General features: G+C 40.5%; 2 protein-coding genes and 1 long non-coding RNA gene across 3 annotated transcripts in view; 1 reads left to right on the top strand and 2 right to left on the bottom strand.

Annotated features, from left to right (window-relative positions):
- Positions 1-649: 649 nt before the first annotated feature.
- Positions 650-3196, top strand: LOC145439527 (uncharacterized). Its single transcript, XM_080317011.1, has 7 exons — positions 650-812; positions 884-1097; positions 1174-1387; positions 1463-1735; positions 1802-1943; positions 2213-2545; positions 2607-3196. The coding sequence occupies exons 3-7, from the start codon at positions 1304-1306 to the stop codon at positions 2819-2821; spliced, it is 1047 nt and encodes a 348-aa protein (XP_080173137.1). The 5' UTR covers positions 650-812; positions 884-1097; positions 1174-1303; the 3' UTR covers positions 2822-3196.
- Positions 3197-4871: 1675 nt separating this feature from the next.
- Positions 4872-27655, bottom strand: part of LOC145439530 (uncharacterized) — a 101951-nt gene continuing 79167 nt past the window's right edge. The window contains exon 2 of the long non-coding RNA XR_013915253.1: positions 4872-5393. This is a non-coding gene — a long non-coding RNA (uncharacterized LOC145439530). The remainder of the gene's footprint in view (positions 5394-27655) is intronic.
- Positions 10586-15060, bottom strand: LOC145439528 (N-acetyltransferase 8-like). Its single transcript, XM_080317012.1, has 4 exons — positions 14553-15060; positions 14378-14483; positions 14007-14191; positions 10586-11021 (listed from the first exon to the last, which is right to left on the bottom strand). The coding sequence occupies exons 1-4, from the start codon at positions 14688-14690 to the stop codon at positions 10764-10766; spliced, it is 687 nt and encodes a 228-aa protein (XP_080173138.1). The 5' UTR covers positions 14691-15060; the 3' UTR covers positions 10586-10763.

Below are 27655 nucleotides of genomic sequence, written 5' to 3'. Positions count from 1 at the left end.
GAAGCTGTTGGACCGTGAGGATGCAGGAATTTGATTTTGGCGTCACAATGCTCTTCATTTACATCTAACACCTTTCCAATCCATCGTTTCCTATCATATAAGCACACTGATTCTATATTATCTTATCCTATATCATGTTCACACTTTGAAGCCTCATAACTTGGTGCTTTTTTAGAATTTTCTAAAAATAATTTGGATTTGGCATCTCTAAAGCTACATCAACCAGTGTGCCAAATTTCATATAAATTCTCCAACGTTGGTGCAACCCCCTGTTGATTTGGCAAGAAATTACCCTGTTACGAAATAGCAGGCTCGCACGGGCCAGGATGAGCCAAGCATAGACTTGCTTTTCTATCATGCTCCATTGAATATTAATTGAACTTAGAAAGAAGAAACCAGCAGGTAATTAATTACAATGTACTGAACATTGTAGCATTTTCTCCTATCACTGCCCTTGTACGTGTTCACTCACTCCCCGAATCGACCCCTATGTTTTCGATATCCAATAGGTGATATCGCCTTGTCCGCAAACCATACAAGTCATTCTGAACTGTAATCCAGACGAATAAGCATTTATATAGCTCATGCGAAAGATGCCAGATTTATGTTTGATATATATCTCTAGATTTGCAAGAAGACGCCTCAGAAGTATAAGTCACAGAGACGAAGCTCTGATGAAGGCCCAGGATCCAGTAGTGCGCTGCAAGAAGATTTTTCTGGACAGAAGTGTATCACCGAATATGGGTATAGACCCTTGACGAAGAACCAAGAAAATTCCCATTATGAGACTATTGTTCTGGCATTTATCTCAGGTAGCCCATTAATCAATTGGGATATTCATTTTATGATGATAATATCCCACGTCATGTGTTATGTTACACAGGAAATTTACCTTGGAATCTGCTAAACAACAAGCATTTTAGACAAATCTTTCATGGATTGCGACCAGATTTTAATTTGCCGAGCGTAGAACAGGCATCTGGCTCAGTACTATGCGGTCTGAACTCCAAAGTATCAATTGCAATTGAAAAATTTGTCAAAAGTGCTCATTCTTTGACAATTGTCAGTGACACATGGACAAGTAGTTCCAGTCAAAAGTTTGTTGCATGTTATGCATGCCTGTCTGTTAGCATATCTCATATAGGTATTATATAACATGCTCAAATATTACAGCTTTTCAAGTTGGATCATCATTAATGAGTTGGGTTCAAAGAAACTGTTAGCGGTTGAACCCTCTGATCCAACCAAACGAAGTGAAGACATCGCACAAGATGTCACTCAAAAAGCAAAAGAACTGCTTGGAATGAAATCCAATGGAAAACTGATGCTCAACTTTGTGTCTGATAGCGCCAGCGTATATGTGAAAGCCAGACGACTGCTCACGCAGGTATGTCTTGATTATTTGGTTTGAATAGAAATCATTATTCTTGGAGTTGGTATAACCATGGGATTCGTGTTTCAGGCTTCTGAATCGGGCATAACCTTGACAGGTGCATGTCTGGCTCACCAATCAAATCTTCTCGTTAAAGACCTGATGGCCATCAGTCGTGTGTGGAATATAGTCGAACAGGTTGTCACTATTGCATCTTTCATACGACGCTCAGTTGCTCTCCGTAGCTCAATCTCTCGATATATGGGCCGGGAAAAGATACCCATGTGGTTACCTAGCGAGACAAGATGGTATTCCTTCTCCGAAACATTGAAGCATGTCATAAATGTTCAAACAGCTATTCAAGTAAGCAATTCAAGTAATTCATACATTTCTGTGACATTTGCATAAAGTCGTCGTTTTTGTTGAAAGGTTGTGTTTGTTCAAGAAGCGTCGAAACCGCACTTGAATACGGCGAGTGCATGTACTGTCCGAACAATCATCAATGAAAAGCAATTTTGGGAAGATACTAAAGCGATATATGGTCTACTCAAGCCTTATTATGTCATTACGGGTTAGTTGATTAAAATATTCATACTGCGGCAATTGAAAAAAAAGTAATGTGGCAACTGTTCGACACTGACAATCATAACTTCATTCTTACTGTATTGCCAATAATTTGCATTCTTTGATGATATGATACCACCCACAACTATATTACATGACCAATTAGAAGAACATATTGGTTCTCAACAACAAGGAGTGTAGTTCTTTTGATTCCACAACGTTTAACTCAGAGTTACTGATTGACATGTTTGAATTGTAAATCTTGCATTTTTGCAGCCATATCAGAGTTGGACAATACTTCCGCTGGGCTAATCCTATCAGGCTGGATGTGGCTCAAGCTTGAGTTGAAAAAGACGACCGCTCTTAATGCTGATGAGAAGAGTCTGGTCCTATCAAAGATGCAGCGAAGAACAGAAAACTATGTCGAGCACCATCATCTTCTTGCCTGGGTTCTAGATCCTCGAGTTAGGGGTTGTGGCTTGAACAAGACTGGCAAAAGGCTTGTTCGTGATCTGGCCAAAAAATTATTTTCAAAGATAGAACCAAACTGCACTGATGGGTCTGCTTTTAACCTCATCAAACACTGGCTCGACTATGACCATAAAGAGGGTGAGTCTACCTGCGTACACCTAACACTGCACGTCTCTGATATTACCCTGATTGTTTTTAGGAATTTTTGATGCAGAATCCAGTATCTGGGCACCGTGTCTTACATCAAGACCGGCATTATTCTGGATGGATTTAGCTGATGATTCTCCAGAACTTTCGAAACTCGCCAGGGCTGTTCTTTCGTGCGTTCCACATGCTGCGTCCTGTGAGAGACTTTGGTCATGTGCGGCAGCAACTGCAACCAAGAGTCGTAATCGCCTAACAAACAAATCTTGAAGTTATGCTTCGAGTGAAATATCACTTCATGGATACTGACTCTGGTACTGGCAAAGTAGATAAGGCGACGAGAAAGATCAACGCCTTGCTGGCAGAGACCACTCAAGACACCAACAGCTATGCTCATGATGAAGATGCTACTGAAGATGCCGATGTTACGGATGCTTCTGATTTGACGCAACATGTCGGCTTGGTATTAGAACAGATATCGGACGATTCTAGCCACCAACATTTCTCTGCTGGGCTGAACATTTTCCAGTACGTGGATGAAGATTCAGAGCCTCGAATTATTCAATTGATGAGATTTGCGGCTGTACCTTGATTTACATGATTTTCAATGGTCTGGGTCTCGTTGTTGTTGTTTAAGTTGTTATAATTAAATAGTATATTCATATTGAAATGAACCCGAATATTTTCGGCTGACACTCGTCAGGGGTAATCGTCAGCAACTAGTAGAGAATTGGAAAGAACATTGAATATAAACAATCGTATCACAAAATATGACGTCACCAGCATGACGTCACCAGCATGACGTCATATTTTGTGATACGATTGTTGATATACAATGTTCTTTCCAATTCTCTACTAGTTGCTGACGATTACCCCTGATGAGTGTCAGCCGAAAATATTCGGGTTCATTTCAATATGAATATACTATTTAATTGTATATTGAAGTTCTGTACCTCCAAGAAGCTCTTCAAGTTGTTATAAGTAAAATAAAATAATAAAAATCAGAACAAACCATGGTTTTAATTATCAGAGGCAAATTGATATTTACCGGAACCCTAGCTGGATGGATAGTTGTCTGCAGAAGATTTCAATCAGTAAGAGTAATGAGAACTTCAATCATGCTGGACTGACCCTCGTAATGATAGAGAAAAGCGTCGCGTCGAAACATTTTCCGGTTCGGTACCATCAGGGCTAATTATACGAGTAATGTATGAAGTCGTCTGACTGAGGCCTGCGGCTGCGGGGCCACCATGATAGGAAATATGCGAGCATAGAGGGCAAGAAAATCAAGCAAACGTGGAGTAAAGCCAGTAATTGATACGGAAATTTTTGATTCCATGATGACATTGGCCAATTCTGACAAAAGAGTGTAAAATATTGATCAATTGATTGTTGAAATGCTGGTCAAAGGCCCATGGGGCCTGGGGGATGGGTGGAGCAGTTGCAGACGTGGACAATTTGAGTTGTTTTGCACATTCTCATCAGCTATTTGTTAATGATGTGCTGAAGGCTCCAGGTGCATTGTCAGAAGAATATCAATATTTGGTTAAACCATTGAAGGAAAGATCCCCTGCAAGGGAGCGGTGGAACCGAAATGAAGAAAGATTTCCTGCTGTGCCACTAACTATGCTACCAAGTGAAAGACTGCTCACTGTGTTTAGTACTATATACATCATCTATGGAAGACCACAGAAGTTCACTCCTTGGAGAAAGGGCCGAGAAATTGTGCTTCGTGAACTGTAATCTGCAACAGCTGGATTGGTGCTTTTGATACATTTTTATAGTTCCTTGATTATTTATTTCATGTTCAAGCATATCAATGGCTGTAAAGTTGTTGAAAGAAATGCTCTGGGGTGTTAAATATGGGCCTTGAGCTAGATTCCATATCTTTTGAATATCGGCTGAATATATCGGGGTTATCGGTGGAGGTACTGGATATCGGTCTTATCGGTATCGGCTCAGAAATCCAATATCGGTCGGGCTCTAATCAAGACACTTTTTTGAAATTCAAAATTTTTTGTCTTTCACTCCACCCGATTGGTCACCATCCCAAGCGGTGTGCAGCTTGGTAGAATCGTACTGTTGTTTTGGTAGTTTCGCTGGCAGGCTTTCCGAATTCGTCTTCTCGCAGCCTCAGCCGAATGTGACTGCGTGCTTATGTGTAGGGCTGGGCACAATGATTCGAGTAGTCGAATCTGAGTCGAGTAATAATTTTAATGATTCGAGTCTAGTAGTAAAAGACGATTTATTGAGTACTGAAATTATGCGCTCCTCGCAACTGAAAGTTGATTTACCAACGAGAATTATAGTTTGTATACTATTTTTTTTTCATCATCATCATTGGTTTATTAGCAATTTTATCAGTTCAATACACCACAAAAATGCGATACAATGAAAAGACAGGAAGATGTCGAAGCGACAAGGAGTAGTCTATGGAATCTGACACCCACCTTGGCCTAGGCGATGTAAAGAGGAGGCATGCACACTGAATGAAAGTAAAGAATATAGTATAGAAAAAGAAAGCGACAAGAAACAGGGCGGCATGTCATGGGAAGCGAGATCGATAGGTCAGTCGTGGTCCGGTAATCTTGAGGATGGATTGTATTTATTTAGTAGTAATTGCTTGTATTTCGACTTGAATGTGGACATGCTCGTCGACTGTCGGATGGCCGGCGGGATACTGTTCCGCACTTCAGGCTCGGCATACTTGATAGAGCGATGATCTTTTCGGTCGATCATATGATATTTGGACGACGTGGATGCGCGTGTGTTGTACTTGTGCGCTTTTTGATTCAGAGGTAACGAAGTCATTGAAATATTCGGGGCAACGACCGCAGTGAAACTGATACATAAACTTGGCGATTTCTAGTTTCCGCATATCTTCTATGTTTAGGACGCCGAATCTCTTCAGCAGCGACTTTCCACTGAGGAAGCATTGAAACCTTGATTGGCTGTGTCGCAGCTTACAAGACTGGCCGTGTCGCAGCTTACAAGACATAGTACAAAGCTACGAACGTTACTGGAAATAACACATTTCCGAAGTCCTGATCATCCCACAACATTATGAAGAATTGCCATGAAATCGGTATGGTTTTAAAAAATACCGAAGTATCTTTAATGTGATGGATAACAGGCATTCTGTTCTTTGCGGTGGTATAATTGGTACATATTTGAGCTTAGACATAGCACATTCTGTTGTGACGTCATCATGAGTGATACTGGAATACTCGGCTCAATATGCATTAGGCCTACGTGATTCAGAATCGAATCACCCTGGTACTCGATTTTGCCCAGCCCTACTTATGTGCCGACTTAAATGAATGCATGTTATATCGACTTTGTTTTGAATATAGATTACGCATGAGACGTAAGTAGGCTACGCAACCACGGTGAACAAATAAGAACTAAACAGCCTTCAAAGTAAACGTAATTCCGGTTAAATATACATAGAGCCCATGTTTTTAGTACACATTCAAATGTATAATTCAAAATTCCAAGCAATTCATCGCGGTCCGTATTTGGCCCGTGCGCTGTATATTGCGTAGGTCTGTCCAATCTACAAGCCTTTGGGGAACCCATAATTTTCAGAGAGTAATAAAAACAAAAGTCCACGACATTACACAATAACTACACATTTAATACATCCCTTACATTGTGCACCCGGAAACACCAGTCAAGAAACACTGATCTAATTATTAGTTGTGCTTTAGTTAGTTGCGGTCCATCGGTCTATTTTAATGCGGACATGGTACTCCTCACTGCCCCAGTACACTCCACCCGAGTGGTAAACCTTTTTAAACTTATGGTACGCCCTGGGGTGTACGATACACCCGGTTGAAGAGCTCGAATGTAGGCTACACGCCTTCAACTGTGGAGATAAGGACTACGGAAACATCTCCACATGGCACGAAAGGATAAACGCTGCTAATTGCTATACCTTGATCTGATGGATATTCTACTCGAGGGTTCGCACGTACGATTGAATCACAACGGCATAATAAAATATATGGGTACATCTAATTATTATCCGCAAAGCGACATAGTCAAATTGAATTTTGTTACCTTGAATAATAAACAAACTGTCGTTTCGACGTAAAAATTACACGAACATTCAACACGAACAGGCACTTTCCCCCGATTGTGAATCGCGATTAAGTCAAATCAATACGCTTAATCGAGGCGTGTTTCGTATCGTTTTACGCCTTTGAAACAGCTATCCGCAAGAGGTATCATAGTGCCATGGTCTGCTGAAGGGCGAACAGCGTCTGTTCATAGATAACTGTTTTGATCAGCAGTCTTGGTTTTATGACCGGGTATGGACTGTGGTAGCCTCGCTCTGCATTCTCGAACATAATCTACTTCAAAGATTATGATATTCTCTTTTCAACAGAACATCACTGAATGCTCTAGCATTATTCATCTCGTATTTACGTAGGAAATGCTGACCGGACTGTTCAGAATCTCGGTAGGCGAACGGCGATGCCGACTTATAACGGCTGACTGAACACGGCTTGTAATATCATCATCATTGGTTTATTAGCAATTTCTATCAGTTCAATACACCACAAAAATGCGACACAATGAAAAGATAGGGAGGTGTCGAAGCGGCTTGGAGTAGTCTACGGAATCAGACACCCACCTAGGCCTAGGCGATGTAAAGAGGAGGCATGCACACTGAATGAAAGTAAAGAAGACAGTATAGAAAAAAGCAACGACAAAAAAATGGGGCGGTATGTCATGGGAAGCGAGATCGATAGGTCAGTCGTGGTCCGGTAATCTTGAGGATGGACTGTATTTATTTAATAGTAATTGCTTGTATTTCGTCTTGAATGTGGACATGCTCGTCGACTGTCGGATGGCCGGCGGGATACTGTTCCACACATCAGGTCCGGCATAGCGATGATCTTTTCGGTCGATCATATGATATTTGGACGCCGTGGACGCGCGTATGTCTTGTACTTGTGCGCTTTTGATTCCGAGGTAAAGAAGTCATTGAAATATTCGGGGCTTACGTCTCGAAGATATGTAGCGACATGTCTATTTATAATACATAATAAGACACTCGCTATTCAGATGACTAGCTGTTTTGATTTCCTCGATATAGTAGCACTCACGATATCACAGTTTTCAACTCACTGCTTGACCCCAGCGTTGTGATGACCCGACTGACTGCGTTTATATTGACCGACATTATAATATCAATATAGCGATGTACAATTTTATCCAGTATAAATGTAGGCTATATGAGACTCTGGGCAGTCGCATATCATTGTATCACATATACGAGTGAATCAATATAGGGCTATTGTGCGCGGTTGCAAACTCGGTTTACGAGCACCGATAATGGTCGGAGTTTTGGAATAACGATATACTGTGAGGTGTTTCAGCATAGTTTGTCGTTGAATTCGAATTTACGCAGAAAACCTGCATACGTTTTGGAGATAGGGGTTGTGTGCCGGGTGTAGTGGCACACAACCCCGAACGCATAACATATAAAACATTTAGCTGTTGAATGGTTGTTGATCAACAGTATAGCCTGACGTTGAAGTAACAGTAAAAGCCATTCTTTTTCTCGGCATTTCGGAAATTAGGTAAGAATTTAGTAAACACTCTCAAACATACCTTTTACGCATAAGGTCGGTGCTGCCTTGTATGACCTTCATAATGTCTTTCAGTCCATAAATGCGACTTGTATCGAATACTGTAGTGCTCCCGCATAGTATTTAGCACGGAATATAAGCTGTGAGCAACATTTCCGCTCTATTACGTAACTTGAATACGCGTGATTCGTATCGCAGTATTTTTAAAATTGCAAATCAATAAGATTGCAATAAGACTGCGTGCATTGATCATTATCGTTCACAACATGTACCATAACCACCAAATCAATTTATTAACTATTTACACCATGTTGGATATTTAAGCATGACAAATGCTAGAATGCATTATCAAAATCACATCAAACTAGTTGTGTCATGTCATCTCGTCCTGGAATGATAGATTGGCGTAAAGATACAGGTATAGATGACAACGCCAGAGTGCAAGAAATGACATGAGGATATTCATCTGTGCATCTTCTCCTGCACATGCTGCTAACACAAACAATAAACTGTGGTAGAAAACAAGCAGGTCTCCGAGAATCTCACAGCTTACTCATTTTCACCATAATATGTCGTATATGACAAGTTATGAATGGATATTGATTTCTGAGAATCCAGCTTGATATACTCTGCGATGTTTCAGCATAGTTCGTCATTGAATTCGAATCTACGCAGAAAACCTGCGTGGATTTTGGAGATATGGGCACAGATGAATATTGTAACCCCCTGGTAATCACATTGTGTCGTCATTGAGATGTTTTCTAGAATGTTCGGTATGTAGGTTGCACGTGGTAGTCTGGGAGAAGAGTTATTGGTCTGGCTGGAGATGCTGGTTGTGAGCGAGTATGTTGGGCTTGAAGTTCAAGTAGTAGTTCAAGTGGGGTAGTACAGTAGGAAGTATCTAGGCGGACAGAGCTACTGGGGTTTGTTGTGCAGTGATTTATGTGTGTAACGTAGTTGATTGGGTATTGTGCCAATGTGTATGTTTTGCGGTGTCATGTCATTATTTGAATATGTGCGTATAAGCAATGTGGATTTGTGTTACCGGCGCGTGCGATCACGGAAAAGCGAGGTCCCGAGCCCACGAACACGACGAAGTTCCTGTTAGGTTTTTGCATGCCGTTTCAGGGACGCTACAATATAAAACCCCAACGCATAAACATAGAAAACATTCAACTGTTAAATGGTTGATGGTAAAAAAGTAATGGTCAAGCCATTATTTTTCTCTGCATTAACAGTCTCTGTAAACCAGCGGTTCCCAACCTGGGGGCTGTCCCCTTTTGCCCGCTAATGCGTTTGCAGAAAGACACCTAAATTCGCAATGCAATCTCAAGCAACAATCCAAATTTCACAGCAAACCTGAAATTTTGCATACCTTATCTGCCAGCTAGCGGATGGTTTTGCTGTTTTGCAGATTAGGTCATCGATTTGTTCCCGAAGCCATAGAAGTTGAAACGGGTAATGTTCGCAACCCGCAGTTATTTTCAATCCTTCATTTGAAGAAGCGAAGAAGCGACAAACTGAAAAAATTCATGCATGTTTCTCTCTGTACATGACTGTCCCAATTCCGTTGTGCGCGAAAGCGTAAATAGGTCGCTCTCGAAGTCACAAGCTGTGACGGCACAGTTAGTCTGCGACGCACGTGTTCTCAGAGCCCGCATAAGAGGTCGGCGCGCTCGCGCTTCAGTCGTAAGATAGACAATTGGCTCCATTTCGCTTCATTTATTCTTTCTATTTCTTATTGAACCGCAGTATCGTTGAACCTGGTAAATCTACAAGTTTCTGACCACTAATTACTACTATTTGGCTGTTCTGTGCTAGTAAAGAAAGCTCCTTGGATCTGCGTGTGTGATCAGGATTGCAAGAGTACTCAGAGCGGTCATTAGTCAGTCAACTAGTGCGTACAACAGGAACTGTAGCTATAGCGTCGACTCCAATCAAGCACTATACCAGCGTGTCTTGCAACAAGTCGTTGCAGCGACCGCTACACTCTCTATATATACCGAATTTCATACTTTTTAATTATCTCATGAGCATCATAACCTTCCATGCCATCAAACACTCTGTTGGGGTTGCTAGCATCCAGGTTGGATTCTGTGATATGGCGATAAGTGGGGCGCGAAATTTTTCACTATCGTAAAGGGGGGCGAGCTTTAAAAAAGGCTGAGAACCACTGCTCTAAACCTTTTCAGCGGTTAACGGAATAACCGGCCGACACCGAAATGACATTGTCTGATCGTCCCGCATCAGCAGGTTTCCTACCCATTGACTAAATCACCCCGACGGCCTCAAGCGATCTCCTCTCGTAATTCCGAAAAAGGTTGCTCATTTCTGTAACTTTTGTTTTATGTTCCATTACTATGCTACGACTATTAGTTTGTCGGGGCATGGTACCGCGAGAAGAAAAATTTCAGAGTTGAAGAAATCCACCCAATAATAACCTACTTTGTTCATTTGCGAAATACTTTTGGCCCTTGCACAGCGTATTATTTCACATCGCATCTCTTGCCCCAGACTTTGGTGCTTCGTACCAAAATAATAGAACGAACGAATAACTGCATTTCATGCCTAACGAATGTCAATGTCCAACGGGTTCAGCCCGGCCATGCGAACTACATCGACCTTGTCGACAGGTCTGACACCACCAACTCCAGAACTGTCAGGTGTAGCATTCCGAACATGCTTCTCTGCTTCTCAACTCTTCTTGTTCGGAATCCGAACTTCGAGTAAAGCTTAATAGCGGGCATTTGTACGGAGGTTAAACGGAGAACAACTTCTTTCACGTCATTTTCGGACGAATAATCGAGTGCTGTTCTCAGCAAGCGGCTTGCTATTCCCTTTCGTCGGAAATTCTTCTCTACCGACATTCTCTGTAAATTTCAGGCATTACAAGGTTCAGTGATTCAACAAATAAGCATACCACTTTTCAACTGCAATAATCCACATAATTTCATTTTTACATTGGATTTCAGCAGGGCCGCGGTATCACAACAAAATTGTCGCGATTACTTTGGACATGTCAAGATTGTGGCATTAGTGCAAGGTAAATGTGTTTTTGCCAAGCCTAATTGTTTTCGTGTCTTCGTGACTACGAACTTCTGAATTTACATTTTACACCTTTTAGCCTATATATTTATACTGCTGTAGAGTGTACTGTACATTGTCAACTTACGGTGAAATCGAATCATAAACCGCCGAATCATAAACCGCCAAGTCAAATAATTAGGTTGATATAGCGTGAACATATTGGTTCTTATTTCAAAAACCGCAGGATGAACAATGGCAATGTAGACAACATTGTCAGTTGAAACGACAGGGTGTGTCACCAGCAATATACGCTGAACCTCAGTATTGACGGCCACTAACTGCTACTGTTAATCTTTCTTTCTCCCTTCTTGCTAAGTCACTTCTTAGGGAGAGACAGTTCGTACCATTTTCATTCTATCGCAATCTAGTATCTCTAGATCAGGGGTGGGCAATGGGCAATTATTTTTGCTCGCGGACAAATGAAAGTAGAAAATACATTGGCGGGCCGAGCCAAAAATTTTAACTATATTCTGCGGCATAATAATTGTATTTCTAAATTGAAACCAGTGAATTACATTGTTAATACATGGCTCTCAGTGGATGTATTCATATTAGGCAATGAGAAAGCGACGGTTAATGAACAAAAATAATATTTATTCGCCGTCATAATTCAAAACAATGATAGACGTGATACATGTTAAACTCTTTTTCAACCCACAGACACGTTCTTTATCAAGACATTAAAATGTATTTAGGATACTAAAAAGATTGTCTTGATCGCTGCCTCCCGAGCAGTGTATATGGCTTGGTGAAATAGCCTTTGTTGTTGATGGAAACTAGCAGTGCATCCGAAATGCGCCCTCCCTTTGCCGAGTGTCTGTATTCGTGTTTTTGCCATAATACCGACTCAAATTATACCCCACGGCGACCTTCTCGCCACAAACTAAAAAGGACGGGTCCACCTCTGACACCAGTTACGAAATACTTAGTACTCGGAATCTTCTTGCAACTTTGGCCGTCATCCCTCACCTTTCTCTTTTGACATGCACGCCCGGTCATCGTTTCATTACGGGCACTGATTGACTTGTTTTACGAATTAGGGATTTGGAAACGTACCACCAGTTTGAATCACGGACTCTACTGTGTACATGTGACACTGGTAACAAACAAGGTTTGAACGAAACTATATGGGAACAGAGACTTGTTGGGACTTCAATTGCTACGGCACACTATGCCACTTTGGCTTTATTTTGAATCTCTATTACTCTTATGACTAGGGCAATTTTTTTTTTGACATGACAAAAAAAGTCAAAATTAGGTCAAAATTGTAGCGTTAGGTCAAAATTTGTCAAAATTGTTTACAAAGTCAAACATTTTTTGACCTCTGCATTTCGTTTGTATCGTAGATTTTGCGCTGTCGGTAAACTTATCATTTGATATTTTACAGCTTGTAGCCTACTGTATAGGCCTACCGTTGTAAACGGACCATCGTCTGCTCATTGTGAATCATAAATGGTCAAATGAAACAAATAGTGTGGTTCTATGGTACACGTACCGCAATATCCTAGCTGAAGCAAGACTGCTTGGACATTGCATGGTTCTTATATCAAGAAGCGCAAGCTGAAAAATTGTGATATAGACAACATTGTCTGAATGAAGCAACACGGTTTGTCACCAGCAGCATGCACACAACTTCACAGTGTTGTCAGCCAACAAATGCTGCTGTTGAACGTTCTTTCTCCGTTCTTGGCAAGGTACGTAGTAAGGACAGACACTTTCTACCCGAGAATGTAGGAAAGGATCTTTCGTAGTACTACAACAAATTTCAATTATTTCCACCAGAATACGTAATGTAACTAGTGGAATTCTTCATATGGCCAGATTTCGTTAAAATACTAGTTTTTCATGTAAAAATCGGTCAGTTTTGAGCCAAATCAGGCCAATCTACTTTGTAAGGACAGACAGTTCCAACCAGAAATGAAGATAAGTAGTATAATTTTAACATTATATGCGAAAACACCTAATTTGCATACGTGAGGTCAAAATTTGGTCAAATTTCCGTTTTTATAGGTCAAAAAAGGTCAAAATTTAGATTTTTTAGGTCAAAATCTTCCCGTTTTTTAGGTATAATAAAATTGCCCTACTTATGACGTACGTAGGCTACGTAATCGCGGCAAATAAATAAACAGGCTTAACAGTGAAAGAATTTACAGTTCAATTTATACATGATTTTAGCCCGCGGATTTAAATTCAAAAGTTCATTTTTATTCTCGTCGCGGGCCGCACTTTGCCCAGGTCTGCTCTAGATGTACTGCAATAAATTTCGAATTTTTATACAGTATTGCGCAACTCACCTACTTAAGTTCTTCATAATTCAAACATTTGTCAAAAAGAATATTCCATGTCAACAAATGCGAAAATTCCAATTTTTGCGTTAATTTTTTTGTCATTTCGGTAATAAAATCACCATAGTCCCGAAACTTAATTTTTGATTTTCATATAAAGTTTGAACTATGACTAAGCCACCAGTGAATCTTCATTTATATTCACCACTGTGACACCGATTTGTAGTACTATTTCTCGAGATTACTTATATAAAGGGTTGCATTTAAAACAAACGGTGCTTAAAAACACTGTACTTAAAACATGTTTGTTTTACATTGATTTTAGTTTCAACTGCCTCAACTGCAACACTACTAATCTACCAATACCGTCACACTTCAATTCCCAAATGACCAGCTTTATAGCCTCGAACTTGTGACCCTAACCCAACTCCACGAATTTCACATTCATTCCAACGACCGAGTTCATTTCGGCTTCGACAATACCTTCAGTTCCAGTTTATATTCGCTGCTGTCACTCATTCGCCGAAGTCCAACGGACCCAACAATTTGCCATCTTGCACCCTCTCCAGCCTCTGCCACCCAAAACTTTTCATATCGATTGATCGGCCAACCCGAATTGAATTCCTCCAGTTCGTTTGGTAAAGTATACAAATGTAAATAGAGCAGTCCTGCGGAAAGAAAGCTGATATTTTATGATGCTGACGACGGTCAGTGTGATTGGGTACCGATATTTACAGACTATTGAAATATTTCTACTGAAACTTAACGATTTGCAAAAGAACGATAGGCCTTTGGTGCCTCTGGATGTCTACAAGTAATTATCTAGTTGCAAACACGAACATGTCTTTGCTTACCTGACGCATAAAAGATGAAGCCAGTAGTACATAAAAGCAGCGCCAGGCTCATGAAATCCAAGGAAGTTATGAACACCACCAAGACTGACAGTCCCAACAGAATTCCCTGCCAATATGCATATACGTATAATAAGTCACCATAAACTCGTGCTTGTAAATCGAAGGCAACATTTACCGGTACTGCCGCGCTCGTTTGCAACTGCGCTTTCATGGCGACAGGTATGTGTTCACTTAAACCACGCTTGATCATTCTCTTGACTTGATCATAGTCCCCGACTTCAAGCTCGCGAATTCGCACACCGCATTCAGACATTGTTATTCGTACTGACACTATGAATAGCACGCGCTCACTCTTAGTTCGTAATCGTATGGCGTTTCACAAGAATCCAGCAGTCGTAGGAGATAATGATTGCCAGGCGTCCTTCAGTTGTACTGCCTGCTTGTTGTCACTGCCGAGACGCTCAAGATAATGACAGGCAGGATTGTAATCACTTGCCTGCATGGGATCTCAACAGCACTATACAAGTCGATCGTTTGTCGGAGTTGATTGGCCACTTGCAGTTAATGCCACCCCATGGAGTTGATGATTACTGTACTGTACAGCAGGGGTGTCAAAGGTCAAACTCAACTTGAGTCTCGGGCCAGAGCCAAACCTTTTGATCGCTTGCGGGCCGCAGCAGTCAAATATGATTCAACAATGATACTGGAAAGCTATATCATCACGCCTATACATCATAGTGCTATATAGCCGTAATATTGCGTATCATAGGCGCGCAATTCTAGCAACCCCTTCATTCACAAACACCGGAATTGTCAAAGTTATATGTTGATATTGGGACTGGAAAACCAAACACTAACCCCATTATCTGTACACGCGGACGTTGGAATTTGGTCATTGTTATTAAATCGCCAGTAGGGTTTCTCTGGAAGATGGAAACTTTTCGAGTCAGAAACTATACAGCAGTGCGACGACAGGTAAATATGATTGAAATAAATTCTTTGTGTAGCTATTATATTCTCCATGTGAACTACATGCAGAGGATTCACATTGGAGCAGTGTTGGGATCAAGTCACTACCTCTGAGTCACGAGTCATCTCGAGTCATCATACATTTTGACTCGAGTCAAGTCAAGTCAATCGATTTTCGAAGGTGACTCGAGTCAAGTCAAGTCACTCGATTTTCGGAGGTGACTCGAGTCAAGTCAAGTCAAGTCAAGTCAAGTCAAGTCAAGTCACGAGTCAAGTCACAATTCAAGTCAAATTGAATTTTCGAAGTATGAAGTATGCAAATGAAGTCATTAAATTTCGCTAGTTGTATAAAAGACCGATTAATTGGCCATTTATGTTGAATCAAATAACGAAAATATAGTTAAATAGACATAGTCCCTGAGTAACAGTATAGCGTAATGCTACAGTCTGTTATTATCAGCCAAATTAGAGGATCGAATACGAAACCTCGAGATGTTGATACAGATTGATATGGTACAATACGCTACCTGTCTACATATCCATGAGAATATAACGCATAAACCATATTCGTTCGATTCAGATTATACAAGCGTGTTGGTAAAGGGTAGCATTGCGCAATATATGCACTGAGCCGTCTAAAAAACAGAGATAAGTTGTTATTAGACTAATCTATTACTACTATACAGCAACGTAAAGCTGTGATCATTTCGTTGGCGGTTACTTGTTAGTGATGTAACAAAGGGAGGACCAGTGAAACTTACAATCAGTGAATGGCTGATTACTCTCACTAGTGACAACGGCATATCGCGAACAAAATCCGAACATACATAAGTTACTGTGATTTAATCGGCTCTTTTTACTTGATGACTTGAAACTGACTCGTCAATTTTGCTCCGAGTCACGAGTCAATCCAGATTTTTGAAGCGCCGAGTCAAGTCAAGTCAAGTCATTTTTGCAAAGTGACCCGAGTCAAGTCAATTAAGTCATACGAAAAAAGTGACTCGAGTCATCCCAACACTGCCTTGGCGTTTTCACCTCTGTCAATAGCTTCATATTGTTCCAGAAAACTATGAACTTAGTGTGCACAGATCTTTTGCTGTTGCGGAATTTCCTGTCAATGTCACTGACTTGTACCTAATGGTGACTAGAGTGACAATTCAGAACTGCTGTCGGATGGTTGTGATGCGGCCTATGAGCAATTGGCTCTGTTCGACATTTGATTTTTTATAAGTAGGGCAAGTTTTTGTTGCAGTCAAATCCGTGGTAAGTTGCACTTAGTTTTCCCAAAAGTTGCACGAAAAAGTTGCACTTAGTTTTCACAAAAGTTGCACGAAAAAGTTGCATTTATGGACAAGCTCCTTGAAATTATTAGGGTATGATATACTCGAATCGATCCGTATCCAAGGCACTGTAGAAAAACTCAGTGCTGGCGACTTCAACAAAATCAATAGCTTGAACAAATTGAACCATTGAAAATATAATTTTCGGCGGTCTAGTCTGAATATACGTCAAATCAGAAAGGACCTCAAATTTAAACGACAGTAAAATAATCAAGTGATCTATTTACATATAGTGCCAAATATTTCCAGTAAAAAGTTACTTGCATGGAAAATCGAAAAAAAATTGCAAAAAAGTTTATGAAAAATCGAATAAAATTACAAAAATTTGCTTGAAAAATTAGAGAAAAGTTACAAAAAGTTGCAATATAAGATTTCTCCAAACAGTTTAAAACACCATACTAGATAACTTCCGAGTATTTAGGAAGCTGCCGGGAGCTGTAAAAAAGTTGCAAAAGTTGCAAAAACTTGCCCTACTTATAAGATGTTATTTAAGTGGAAGTATTTCATACTAAAAATCGTAACTTTTGTTCGACATGTGCTTGATTTTACAAGCAATACACCATATACCCAGAATTGCTTCGCGGGCCTGATGGAATCGTCTGACGGGCCGGATGTTTGACACCCCTGCTGCACCGCGTGTATGTGCATAAAGCCTTTTCACCGGCAATAATTACTGTCGCGCGTGCTGGCTTCTGGCAGTGTCAAGTGTAAATCCCATACACCTTCGTAGTGATTTAGTATAGAAATGTGACTAACCACTATGGTAGGCGATGAAACTATACTAATATTTGCAAGCGCCGATACACCTCGCTCGCCCATTGACTATTTCGAAATTGTAAGGCGAAGTGTCACACTAATCGCAAAGTAACACCTCGCAATGGAAATGTGACGTAGGCCTAATTGGTTCGTGTACCTGTACAGTGTACATCTCAAACAGTGGTGGGCAGCCTTTTTGCTATTCACGGCCGTATTTCGATTACCTATGTAGCCTATACGGTCGCATTCCAGTGCATAAGCTGTAATGAACTAACTGGGCGCCAAATACCCATGTTAAACTGTCCAATGTCCATTGTCCATGTCCATTTCCGGTAAACTCCGGACTAATCCACTTTCTCATATCGACTTGCTCTCCGCACCGAAATCGCGACTGGCCATGTTTTGAATAATGATTACTGTGATACGTTATGGTCGCGCTAAGCGCGAAAACATTTTCTGAGTCACAAATGAATTTCGACATCATTATTAGTAGATTCACGTATTACCATCAAATATTTATCCTTCGTCAGCCCATGTGATCATCTTCACTGGTAGAGTTGATGGAGGTAGTGACTTCGGAAGTTTAGGGCAAAGTTACACATGATGATGCATCTTCGGGTGGACCAATTGTTATTAGTCACTTTGTTGCATGCTGTTATTTCTTGACCTCCCATTAGTATATTGTCGGTAGGCTATAGTGGAAATAAATTGGAATCGCCTAAACGTACTAGAAACAGATTTATTTTGTGAGAAGCACATGATTCCAAGTTGGTATTTCTATATTGGGCGCTACTATATTAAAATCGAAAAATGAAGTATAGCATTGAATCGCGCACTGCGCTAAGAAAATTTCAAGACTTATTAAATTACGTGACACGGCCGCACAAATTTCCTTCCACGGCCACAGGTTGCCCACCCGTCTCAAGCTATTCCCCAACATCGCTCGGAAACTTCTATGCGCAGTCGCATTGAGAAGTGACCACGTCATCAATGGTGAAGTTTGCATTTCATGAACGCTAATTACATCAGCTATGACCCAGGCCGTGTTATTTTTGGCATATGCCAAAACTGCCAAAAATAGCTTATATTTGGCACTTTTCAATTTTTATTTTTGGCAGTTTTGGCATCGTCCTCTAAATAGATAGTTTCACACTAGAATTAGTCATAAAAATGCTTGATTTGGGTCAGTTTATCAAAAGAAACCACAAAATGTGCTGCGTCCACTTATAATCAGTGACAACAAACAATAATGAGAAGAAAAAACCTAGCGATTTCATAGGTTATTAATATCAAACGAAACCAAAAAATGTGCAGTATCCATTCGGAATCGGTGCTGATAAAGATGCTCAACAACTGATTGTTATAGCTGCTGAATAGACTTAAATTGTTTGCACAGTAACTAGGATTTAATTTAAAACAAAAATCAATATAAAACTAACATGTTTAAAACAAGGCCTCGTTTAAGACGCGATTTTTATTGTTTTTTAAGCCATGACGTCACGGATATTCAATAGTGACGTCATAGTGGATTATCATTCGCAATTGAAAATATAGGGTGAATATAGCTCCTTGGACGGAATATCTACGTACTAAAGCTATTGAACCGACTATTTTGAGGTTTCCAACCATCCCATATCGTATACGTCGGCTATATAGGGTGGTAGTCGTTCGTAGTCTTATAAAACATGTTTTTGGAAAGTATTTACACAATTATGGCATAATTATTCATCTAAAAAAAAATTAAAAAGGTCTTTGTTTAAAACATTGTGTAAAACAGGTTAAGTTTCTCCTGAATTCAATTTTCGCCGAACGAATCTGGGAAAAATCGACTTCAACAGTAGCAGTCGAGCGAAAGAATGTTGCCAGCCCTTCGCAAAAGGTTTTCAGAGCTTCAAACTCTTCGGAGGGCCGAACCGGCTTCCAAGCATCATGAAAACAGACCAATTCGCTAGCGCCATCGATCCCATCGCGGAAAGAATTTTCTTCCCGATACTTTTCCAGGAGTTTACTGTGTTGCCTCTCAACACATTCTATTTTGTAGCCCGACCATCTCCTTCAGTCTACCGAGATATTTTCGGAGAACTTTAGTCACTTCAGACGGCTTTTATTTTACCAACTCACGTGAGAGAGTCCTGGGAAGGTTAGCTTGTTTAAGAACAAGACAACAAGATTGTCTCTGGCAAAACGAGACTGCAGCTCGGAAAGAGCTAGACAGTTTGTTGCATCACAATGTTAAACTCGATCACACTGCAAAAATCGTGGTTGATTTTGGGGATTCCAGATCTATGAGCAGAATACAATTTATGTTTTCGTAATCGGTACAGCAGCAGCTTTCCATTGATACCCGTTTAATCAAATTTAGTGCTCGGCAAGCCGGTCAAAAATGGTCGTACAATTGCCTTTAGACAAATGGAAAGTATGACGTAAACCAAATGCAGTCAGCCGTTCAATCTCACTATTCATTCACCCCTAATGGGTGGGCTGGACCCAGATTAAGAAACCTGCCCTTCACACACGCTTTTCTCGCTTTTAACGCGGCCCTGTTAACTCAACACCACGAAAGAAATACACGATTGGCAGGCCGTGTTATTTTTGGCACATGCCAAAAATTGCTTATTTTTGGCATTTTCAAAATTTTATTTTTGGCAGTTTTGGCATCTGGCTCCTGAAATGCCAAATATAACACGGCCTGGCTATGACATTGCAGACAAAACAGCTTCGGCTTGATCCCAACAATGGCATTGACATGCAATATAATATCATTACAACGCATTCAGGAATTTACACAATAGGTTAGTGTTTCTCAACCTTTTCGTCTCTGCGAACCCCCTTTAGATAGTCACGGACCACGCCCCCCCTCCCGTTTTAATTCAAATTTAGCTCAATTATCATGCAACAGCTCGTCTGGTGCTAGTAACTGATGGTTAGTGATAAACAGCAACAAGATGACTTTTATTATTTCAATGCGAATTATACAGCTGCATTCATTGAAATACGCCGTCGTGTCTAGAAAATCCGAACGAGTGCCGAAATGCATTTCCAATGTCATAATGTAATAATGACGAGTAATGCTTCCGACGACACCTTGGGGTATGATCGCCAAATATATGGTACCAAAATTGAGAAACGGATTGTTAGCATATCACGCTCAGCCTAGTCAATTATATCTAGCAGCTCATATTGAAGTTATTCCGGAATAGCGATAATGTATATAACCGGAGAAAACAGATTTTGCAAACAATTTTTTCCCAAAACCCCAACAAAACATCCATTAACAGAAGCATGTTTTTATCAATCTTTTTTCAAATCTGGAAGTTTCGCGGATCCCCAGTTGAGAACCACTGCAATGGGCCTATCGTCAGTATGAATCTATAGGTGAGGTTCAACGTAGTCGAATATCTGCGTATCATACAAGATCGAATCCATCCATATACGCAATACACATCTGGTCTCATCGATAGGCATATAAGGTCGTCGTTTTCTTGTACTGTCGTCTCGCAGTATTTAAGTCACTATAAACGTTACTTAGGCCTACTATGAATTGTAGTCCGACTATATAGCAAAAAGGAATTAATCTGGGAGCAACATTCTCGACATCTTAATAAACTGAAATACGTTTGACTCATATCTAAATAACCTTAAACTGACATTTGAATAAGTTTAACGCAGTCAACGCGTATCAGTGCCGCGTCCATCGATGATGATCGATGCACCGTATCAACCAAATCAATTAATTATAGCTATATACATCGTGCGAGATATTCAAGGGATGACGGATGCACGTATCCATTATAAACCATATCCACTTAATTATGTCACGTCACAGCTGTATGAATAATGTGGAAAGTTGAAATATGTGCCTTTTATGCTACCACTAAGAATATAATGCCTTCGACTCGAATCATTAGAATTAACACTCAATTCAGCTTCGCGTACTCGAATCAATGTGCCTGGCCCTACTTATTTAACGCACACTTACAAAGCTCATTCCATGACAAAATGACATGGCATAAAATTAAGTTTAACTGGTTTAAATGATCAATACCTAAATATTGAAGTAAATCCAACTAATTGACACTCGTCCGGGGTAGTCGTCAGAATCTAGTAGAAAATTGGAAATAACATTGTATATCAACAATCGTATCACCAAATACGAGGGCACAGGCATGAAATTTCAAATTATCGAGTCGAAGAGATCACTTAACCTTACTATTTTAGATCGTATAACTTCTGTTGGCACAAACTAGGTTGGCGTATTTTGATAAAGTCGACTCCCAGGAACGAAAATGTAAGCGCTAACGGCCTCTCCCTACGACGCGAAATACGTCGTCTCGATAATTTTTCGCACAAACAGAATAATTAAACAAATGTTTGTCAATGACATGTACTTGCTCTCACATTGAAAATAATATATACTCAAACTGCTGCTTTATCTATCAATAGGACCTTCGTGATTGGTGTTGTGTGTTAACATATACCGCTGATGATAATATTTTGATACGGTCATAATCCCTGTCTTCGAGCTCGTGAATTCGCATGTCGCTTTTCGAGATAATGTTACCGAGAGTGTAATAAATTTATCATGTGTACTGACAGGTTATGATCATCGCAGCATAGCCACCGGTAAGGCATTAATCGAACGGGATGATAATAACGAACAGCCGAGTGAAGCTTCAGATCGGGGGTGTCCCATCTGTGACCCGCGGGCCATATGTGAACTGGGAAAATAATTTTCTCCATACTTAGTATCGTTATTCGGAGTAGTTTTTAGACGGACACTATCGACGCGTGCCTGCACGATGTTGTGAGTTTAATTGATGTAATGTGGGCCAAATGTTCCCGATTCGATCCTTTTTCACCTCTTGCGGGATAGGATAAGTCATGTATTAAGTCGGTTTTATATCAACACCCATCGATTATAAATTGACCTCAGCAAGAACCGAAACAATTCTTACATCTAATTGACTGTAATTTCTAACATTTTCGCTCGATTCGTGCGATTTCACACCCTGTTTCTCAAATCCTCCTCCCCGGAGGCATTATCGCTCACTTTGAGAACCTCGGAGCTATACTGTATGAGAACAGTTACTTGCGGCTTTTGAATGCGACGTCATATTTTGGATTGACACGAATCTTCTTCTTCGCGGAAGGAACTTTATCTCGCCCGAAAGTTCGATTCTTCCTCAACAAGCAAAAATAATCATGCGATAGCCGATATATCCGGCCATTGTACTGAACCTGTCAATCTCCGGGTTATCATCCGTTCTATAGCTTGAACTCTTAAATCTGCATCATCATCGCTCGGCATAGCCTTCAGCACTGGAACGCGAACGAGGATCTGGTTCGACGCCAAATAGTTATATTCCAGTTAACATAATTGTGATGACCGTTATTACATATAACAGTGGTTCTCAAACTTTTTTAGACACGCACCCTTGATGATAGTACTTAATGCCACGTCCCCCTAGCGCCGTATCAAAAAAGTATTAAAAAGAGCAACAAGAATCCCAACGCAAAGTTTGATGTCATCTACGGTTATAACTGTTGAGAGACCTCTCAAATATGAAATTCGGCAATAATTATCAACAGCCGGAGGTAAATCGCGCAGAGCGAGAAAAAATTACAGTCGAAGAAAAAAATAATCATGTTCAATGGCAGCACGTAGCATATAATATTTTAGTGATCTGGGTGTCTAATACCTTCTATCTCTTCACTTGGGCTTTACTCAAAGCGTACCTGTCCAGAAGCTACATTAAAAACAACTGACTCGGCCCTGTTCTAAGCCACTACGATATATGGCATGACCTTGTAAGGAAATATTTTACATGTCTTACTACGCGCTTTGCACAGACGCTTGACAGACAGGCTATAAAGCATCAGTTAACACCTATATACACGCATTTACTAGTTACCCCTAATTCAGAGACTTATTCTGATCGGTGCAAGGTCCGGTATCAGTCACAATCTAGCGTCGATGTGTGAATGGTACTGTTATGTTCTTGATCTTGTTTGAAGAATAACTCATACGACAAGGTTGCAATATGAAATCAGTATATTATACAGCAGAATAACTTAAGACAGGCGACACGATCCAGAGTGCAGTTAAACGAAAGTCCCATAGACCAGTGCTTCTCAGCCGGTGGGACGCGAAGCTATTTCAGGTGGGCCGCGAAGACGCTCCAAGTTTCGTATTCAATTGTCCAAATATTCCAAACACTTTAAATTCTCAAGATTGGAAGAGTAAATGCACAGTCTCCTCCTCCAAATTAAATTGTTTTGCGCCCATAAGCGCCACAAGTCAGTTTGCCGTGCTCACAATAGTTCGCGAGCCAGATTTTCGTCACAGTCATATTGATTGGAGCATGAAATCCGACAGTGCGTTATTGTGTGTGCGTGGGATTCAAATTCATACTTTCCTTCAAAGGCTTTGCGAACGTTGATCGGAAAATGCAGCAATCCAGCCCGATTAGTCGTTATAATCTACAAATATTTTCCGCAACGCGAGCTACTCATAACCCCTTTGTGTTCAAGGTAATAGACGAATTGGTGATTGCATACGTGCTTTCTCGTCTGTTGTCGTTTGTGGCATTCATGGTGTCTTATACGATGGTCATTTATACCAGGTCGATATTATCTTTATTATGATTCCGCCTCTGGCGACTTGGAGCACGGCCCACTTTCAGACTTAATCAAAACACCCCTCAAGCAGATATGATGACGAGGAACTTGTCTATAGATAAGGATTTCACGTCTGTAATCGTCTGTTACATGCAGGACCTTAACTGCTTCACCCCGACCCCCAATTGGTGCATCGAGCTTGAACAGGGGCTAAAATGATCTCATGAATCAACATACATCATGGCGTATTCTATCAAATTTTCTTCGCGCCAGGCGCGATTTGATATCGTTAGATGTCTTGGTGGTAATACGGGTCTCTCTAATAAAATAATACGCATAATTTATTGAAATAGACCTTTCGGTGTCGGCCATTACCATGCCACGACATACCAACACATATAAAGTTTCGGCCAACATTTGTAAAACTCGTCAAATAATTACAGTAAGAGCAGGCTCGCATTGTATCGGATGGCTATATAAGTGGATTGTGTAAGCTATTTCATCGTATCAATGGGTTCCAACTTTCTGAGGTTCCATATTCTATCATCTATTCCAATGGTTCTCAACCGCCGGCCCGCGAGGTATATTAAAATTTGATATCTTAATTTCAAGATACTAGATGTTGAAGGCTTGTCCATTGGTAAAGTAAATACAACATAGAACTTCAAACTGATTAAGAACTTCGTGAGGCAGAGATGAGTATGGATTAGGATTAGGATTTGAAAAAACTGGATTTGTGAAATTTTGTCGGATTTGGATTGGATTAGGATTAGAGTTTTTTTCTGAATGGATTAGGATTTGGATTGGATTTACCGATTTTCTGGGAGATTGATACGTCGTGTGGCGAATGGTGACAAACTTTATTCAAATCGGTTATTAATGTACTTACGGTACACTACTCCAGGGCTCTTCAACCGGGTGTATCGTACACCCCAGGATGTACCATAATTTTTAAAGGGTGTACCACTCGGACGGGGTGTACTGGGGTAAACCAGATCCGCATTACAATGGAACAATGACTAACTATCACAATAAACAGAACAGAACAGGTTGACTGGATGTGCAAAAAAGGATGAGTTGACGAACTCAAGCCTGACCATCCACATTTAATATTTTCGAACGACACAGTGGCAATTTGATATTATTACGTTTTAACAATCTATTCTCTATATTTAGTCCCCAAGTAGGCTATTGTACAATGTACACACACAGTTATATTCTTATGAAAATGTCGTGTCTGAAATTAGAATTGATATGTTAGACTGCAGGGGTTCTCAACCCGCGGCCCGCGGGCCGCATGCCGCCCGCAGACGCTTTTTCTGTGGCCCGCGAGATCTTTCAATATGATCGCAATTACTACCGGCACAGTATGGTTGCATACGGTATCAATTTAGCTACTAAAGCTCTCTTATCGCTCCGTCTCTGTTTCATTTGATTTATTCTCAATCTTCAATGTTTTCTGGTTTCTTGATATATGGTCGAGTTTAGATTCTTATTGTTCGGAATAAGTCTTTGGACAGTTCCATCTCGAGTTACACATATCAAATGATCTTAGAAAAAAGCGTTGCTAGCTAGGTCTCAGGCTAAGCAATCCATATTTCGAGGCATTGTTGAGATTGCCGACGACGTTAAACACGCATGGTTCAAAATTGCTTGGTATATCGCTAAACCCATGAAATCTGTTATAAAAGGTGTTTCTCCAACAAAACGTTACTATACTGTGCGAATCTCCGCTGTTTACGGAATTTAACAGCAAGGACAACTTCACCTAACAAATTTCGAAGCAGCAGTTGTCTGATTCAACCGTGACAAGAAGAGTAACAGCAATGTCAGTTAATCTTTTGTCGCATGTTTTGAAACACGTTGCCCCGTAGACTACTTCAACCCAGTGTTGGGATCAAGTCACTACCTTCGAGTCACGAGTCACCTCGAGTCATTGCACATTTTGACTCGAGTCAAGTCAAGTCAATCGATTTTCGAAGGTGACTCGAGTCAAGTCAAGTCACTCGTTTTTTCGAGGTGACTCGAGTCAAGTCAAGTCAAGTCGAGTCACGAGTCAAGTCAAAATTCAAGTCAAAATGAATTGTCGAAGTATCAGTGACGATTCAAAGTCTTCACATTTTGCTAGCTGTGTGAAGGACAGAATAATTGGCCATATACCTTGAATTAAATAACGAATATACAGTTAAATATGCATGCAAGAAGGCGTTGCATCGTTCACGCAAACGTAGAACTGCAAATAAGATACGTGAGTAACTGTATATAGCTACATGCTATAGTCTATCATTATCTATCAATAGGATCGAATAGGAAGCCTCGAAGCCTCGAGAAGTTGAAACAAATTGATATGGTACAATACACTACCCATCTACACATCCGTGAGAAAACAAACGCATAAACTATATTCGCTCGTTTTAAATCATACAAGAGGGTTGGTGAAGGCGATCCCTGCGCATAGTGCGCAATGTACGCACTGAGCCGTCTAAGAAACAGAGATACATTGCTATGAAATTAATCTACTGCTACTACGACAACGTAAGCTGTGATCATTTCGTTTGTGGTCAATTTATTTGTGATGTAACAATAGAGGATCAGTAAAACGTACAATCAGTGGATGACTGGTTACTCTTGCTGGAGAAGGCATACAAACTAAATGCCCATACACGACTGGTAAATAGGCTATATTAGCCTAAATATCATAGTATAGTCCACAAATATACGGTAATAATGTTCTGCGGCCCGCAGCGCTTTTTGCTGTTTAAATGCGGCCCGTTACACAAGGAAAGTTGAGAACCCCTGTGTTAGAGGTTCGTGTTCACAACAAACCTTTTCTAAAGGTTCATGTTCAAACAAATCAGAATCTTTCAGGGGTTCGCAACATCCCTGGGAAAGTTCCCTAGTACTCTCATTACTTTCCACGCAAAACTAGAGATGTGCGGCCGTGCATGCACTTCGCAAATATTCATCTTCTCGCACGTCGCTTCTGTAGAAAATAAGCAAGTCTCTGATAACCTCACATCTTACTGGTTTTCACCATAATAATGTATTGTATGACAAGTGATGAACGGATACTGATTTCTGAGAAATACGAAGAATCTCATCTAAAATATCCATGCGAATACGAAATATCTCCTCCATGAATCTGTATTGAATAACTTCTTCCGAAAAATCCTTACTGTACAGATGACTTGAGACACAGTTGAAGGCTGTCAGCTGACTATATACTTGATACTTGAATTATGGATTGTGTGACGGGGAGGATCGCGTTCGCGTTCGATGTATGAACCTCGGAAATTTGGAGTTTCGCGTTCGCAAACGAACCTTGGTAATTTTTGCGCTATGGACCTTTTTATTTACTGCAATTTTTCACGTCGTTATAACATCATTCGTTGAAATTCTTTGCATTTCAACTTGGTACCATCTCTGCGCATGGCGCTGGCAGCATGAAAAGATACGTCACACAATAACAAGACATCAACCAAATTGACAAAAATAATGCATTGTTGTGTTGTCTAATAAAAAAAATCTCACATGCGTACGGGATCTATGTTGATTTGATCTGTTTGTTGTATCATAATCACCAAATCCGCCAGAT

This window comes from Botryllus schlosseri, chromosome 5 (assembly GCF_051294905.1).
Source record: "Botryllus schlosseri isolate E-star chromosome 5, Bs_hap1, whole genome shotgun sequence".
In the NCBI taxonomy this organism is placed as follows: Eukaryota; Metazoa; Chordata; class Ascidiacea; order Stolidobranchia; family Styelidae; genus Botryllus; species Botryllus schlosseri.
The sequence above is the reverse complement of the archived record's forward strand: the minus strand, read 5'-3'. Positions and strand labels throughout refer to the sequence as shown.

What these genes read in the sequence shown, in the direction of transcription:
- LOC145439527 (XM_080317011.1), top strand. Translation starts at nt 1,304, where the DNA reads ATGAAATCCAATGGAAAACTGATGCTCAACTTTGTGTCTGATAGCGCC. An exon ending in ATGTTCAAACAGCTATTCAA is followed by an intron (nt 1,736 to 1,801) that starts GTAAGCAATTCA and finishes TTTTGTTGAAAG; the next exon opens with GTTGTGTTTGTTCAAGAAGC. An exon ending in GCCTTATTATGTCATTACGG is followed by an intron (nt 1,944 to 2,212) that starts GTTAGTTGATTA and finishes GCATTTTTGCAG; the next exon opens with CCATATCAGAGTTGGACAAT.
- LOC145439528 (XM_080317012.1), bottom strand. Translation starts at nt 14,690, where the DNA reads ATGTCTGAATGCGGTGTGCGAATTCGCGAGCTTGAAGTCGGGGACTAT. An exon ending in CTTCATCTTTTATGCGTCAG is followed by an intron (nt 14,192 to 14,377) that starts GTAAGCAAAGAC and finishes TTCTTTCCGCAG; the next exon opens with GACTGCTCTATTTACATTTG. An exon ending in AATATAAACTGGAACTGAAG is followed by an intron (nt 11,022 to 14,006) that starts GTATTGTCGAAG and finishes TGAAATTTACAG; the next exon opens with AGAATGTCGGTAGAGAAGAA.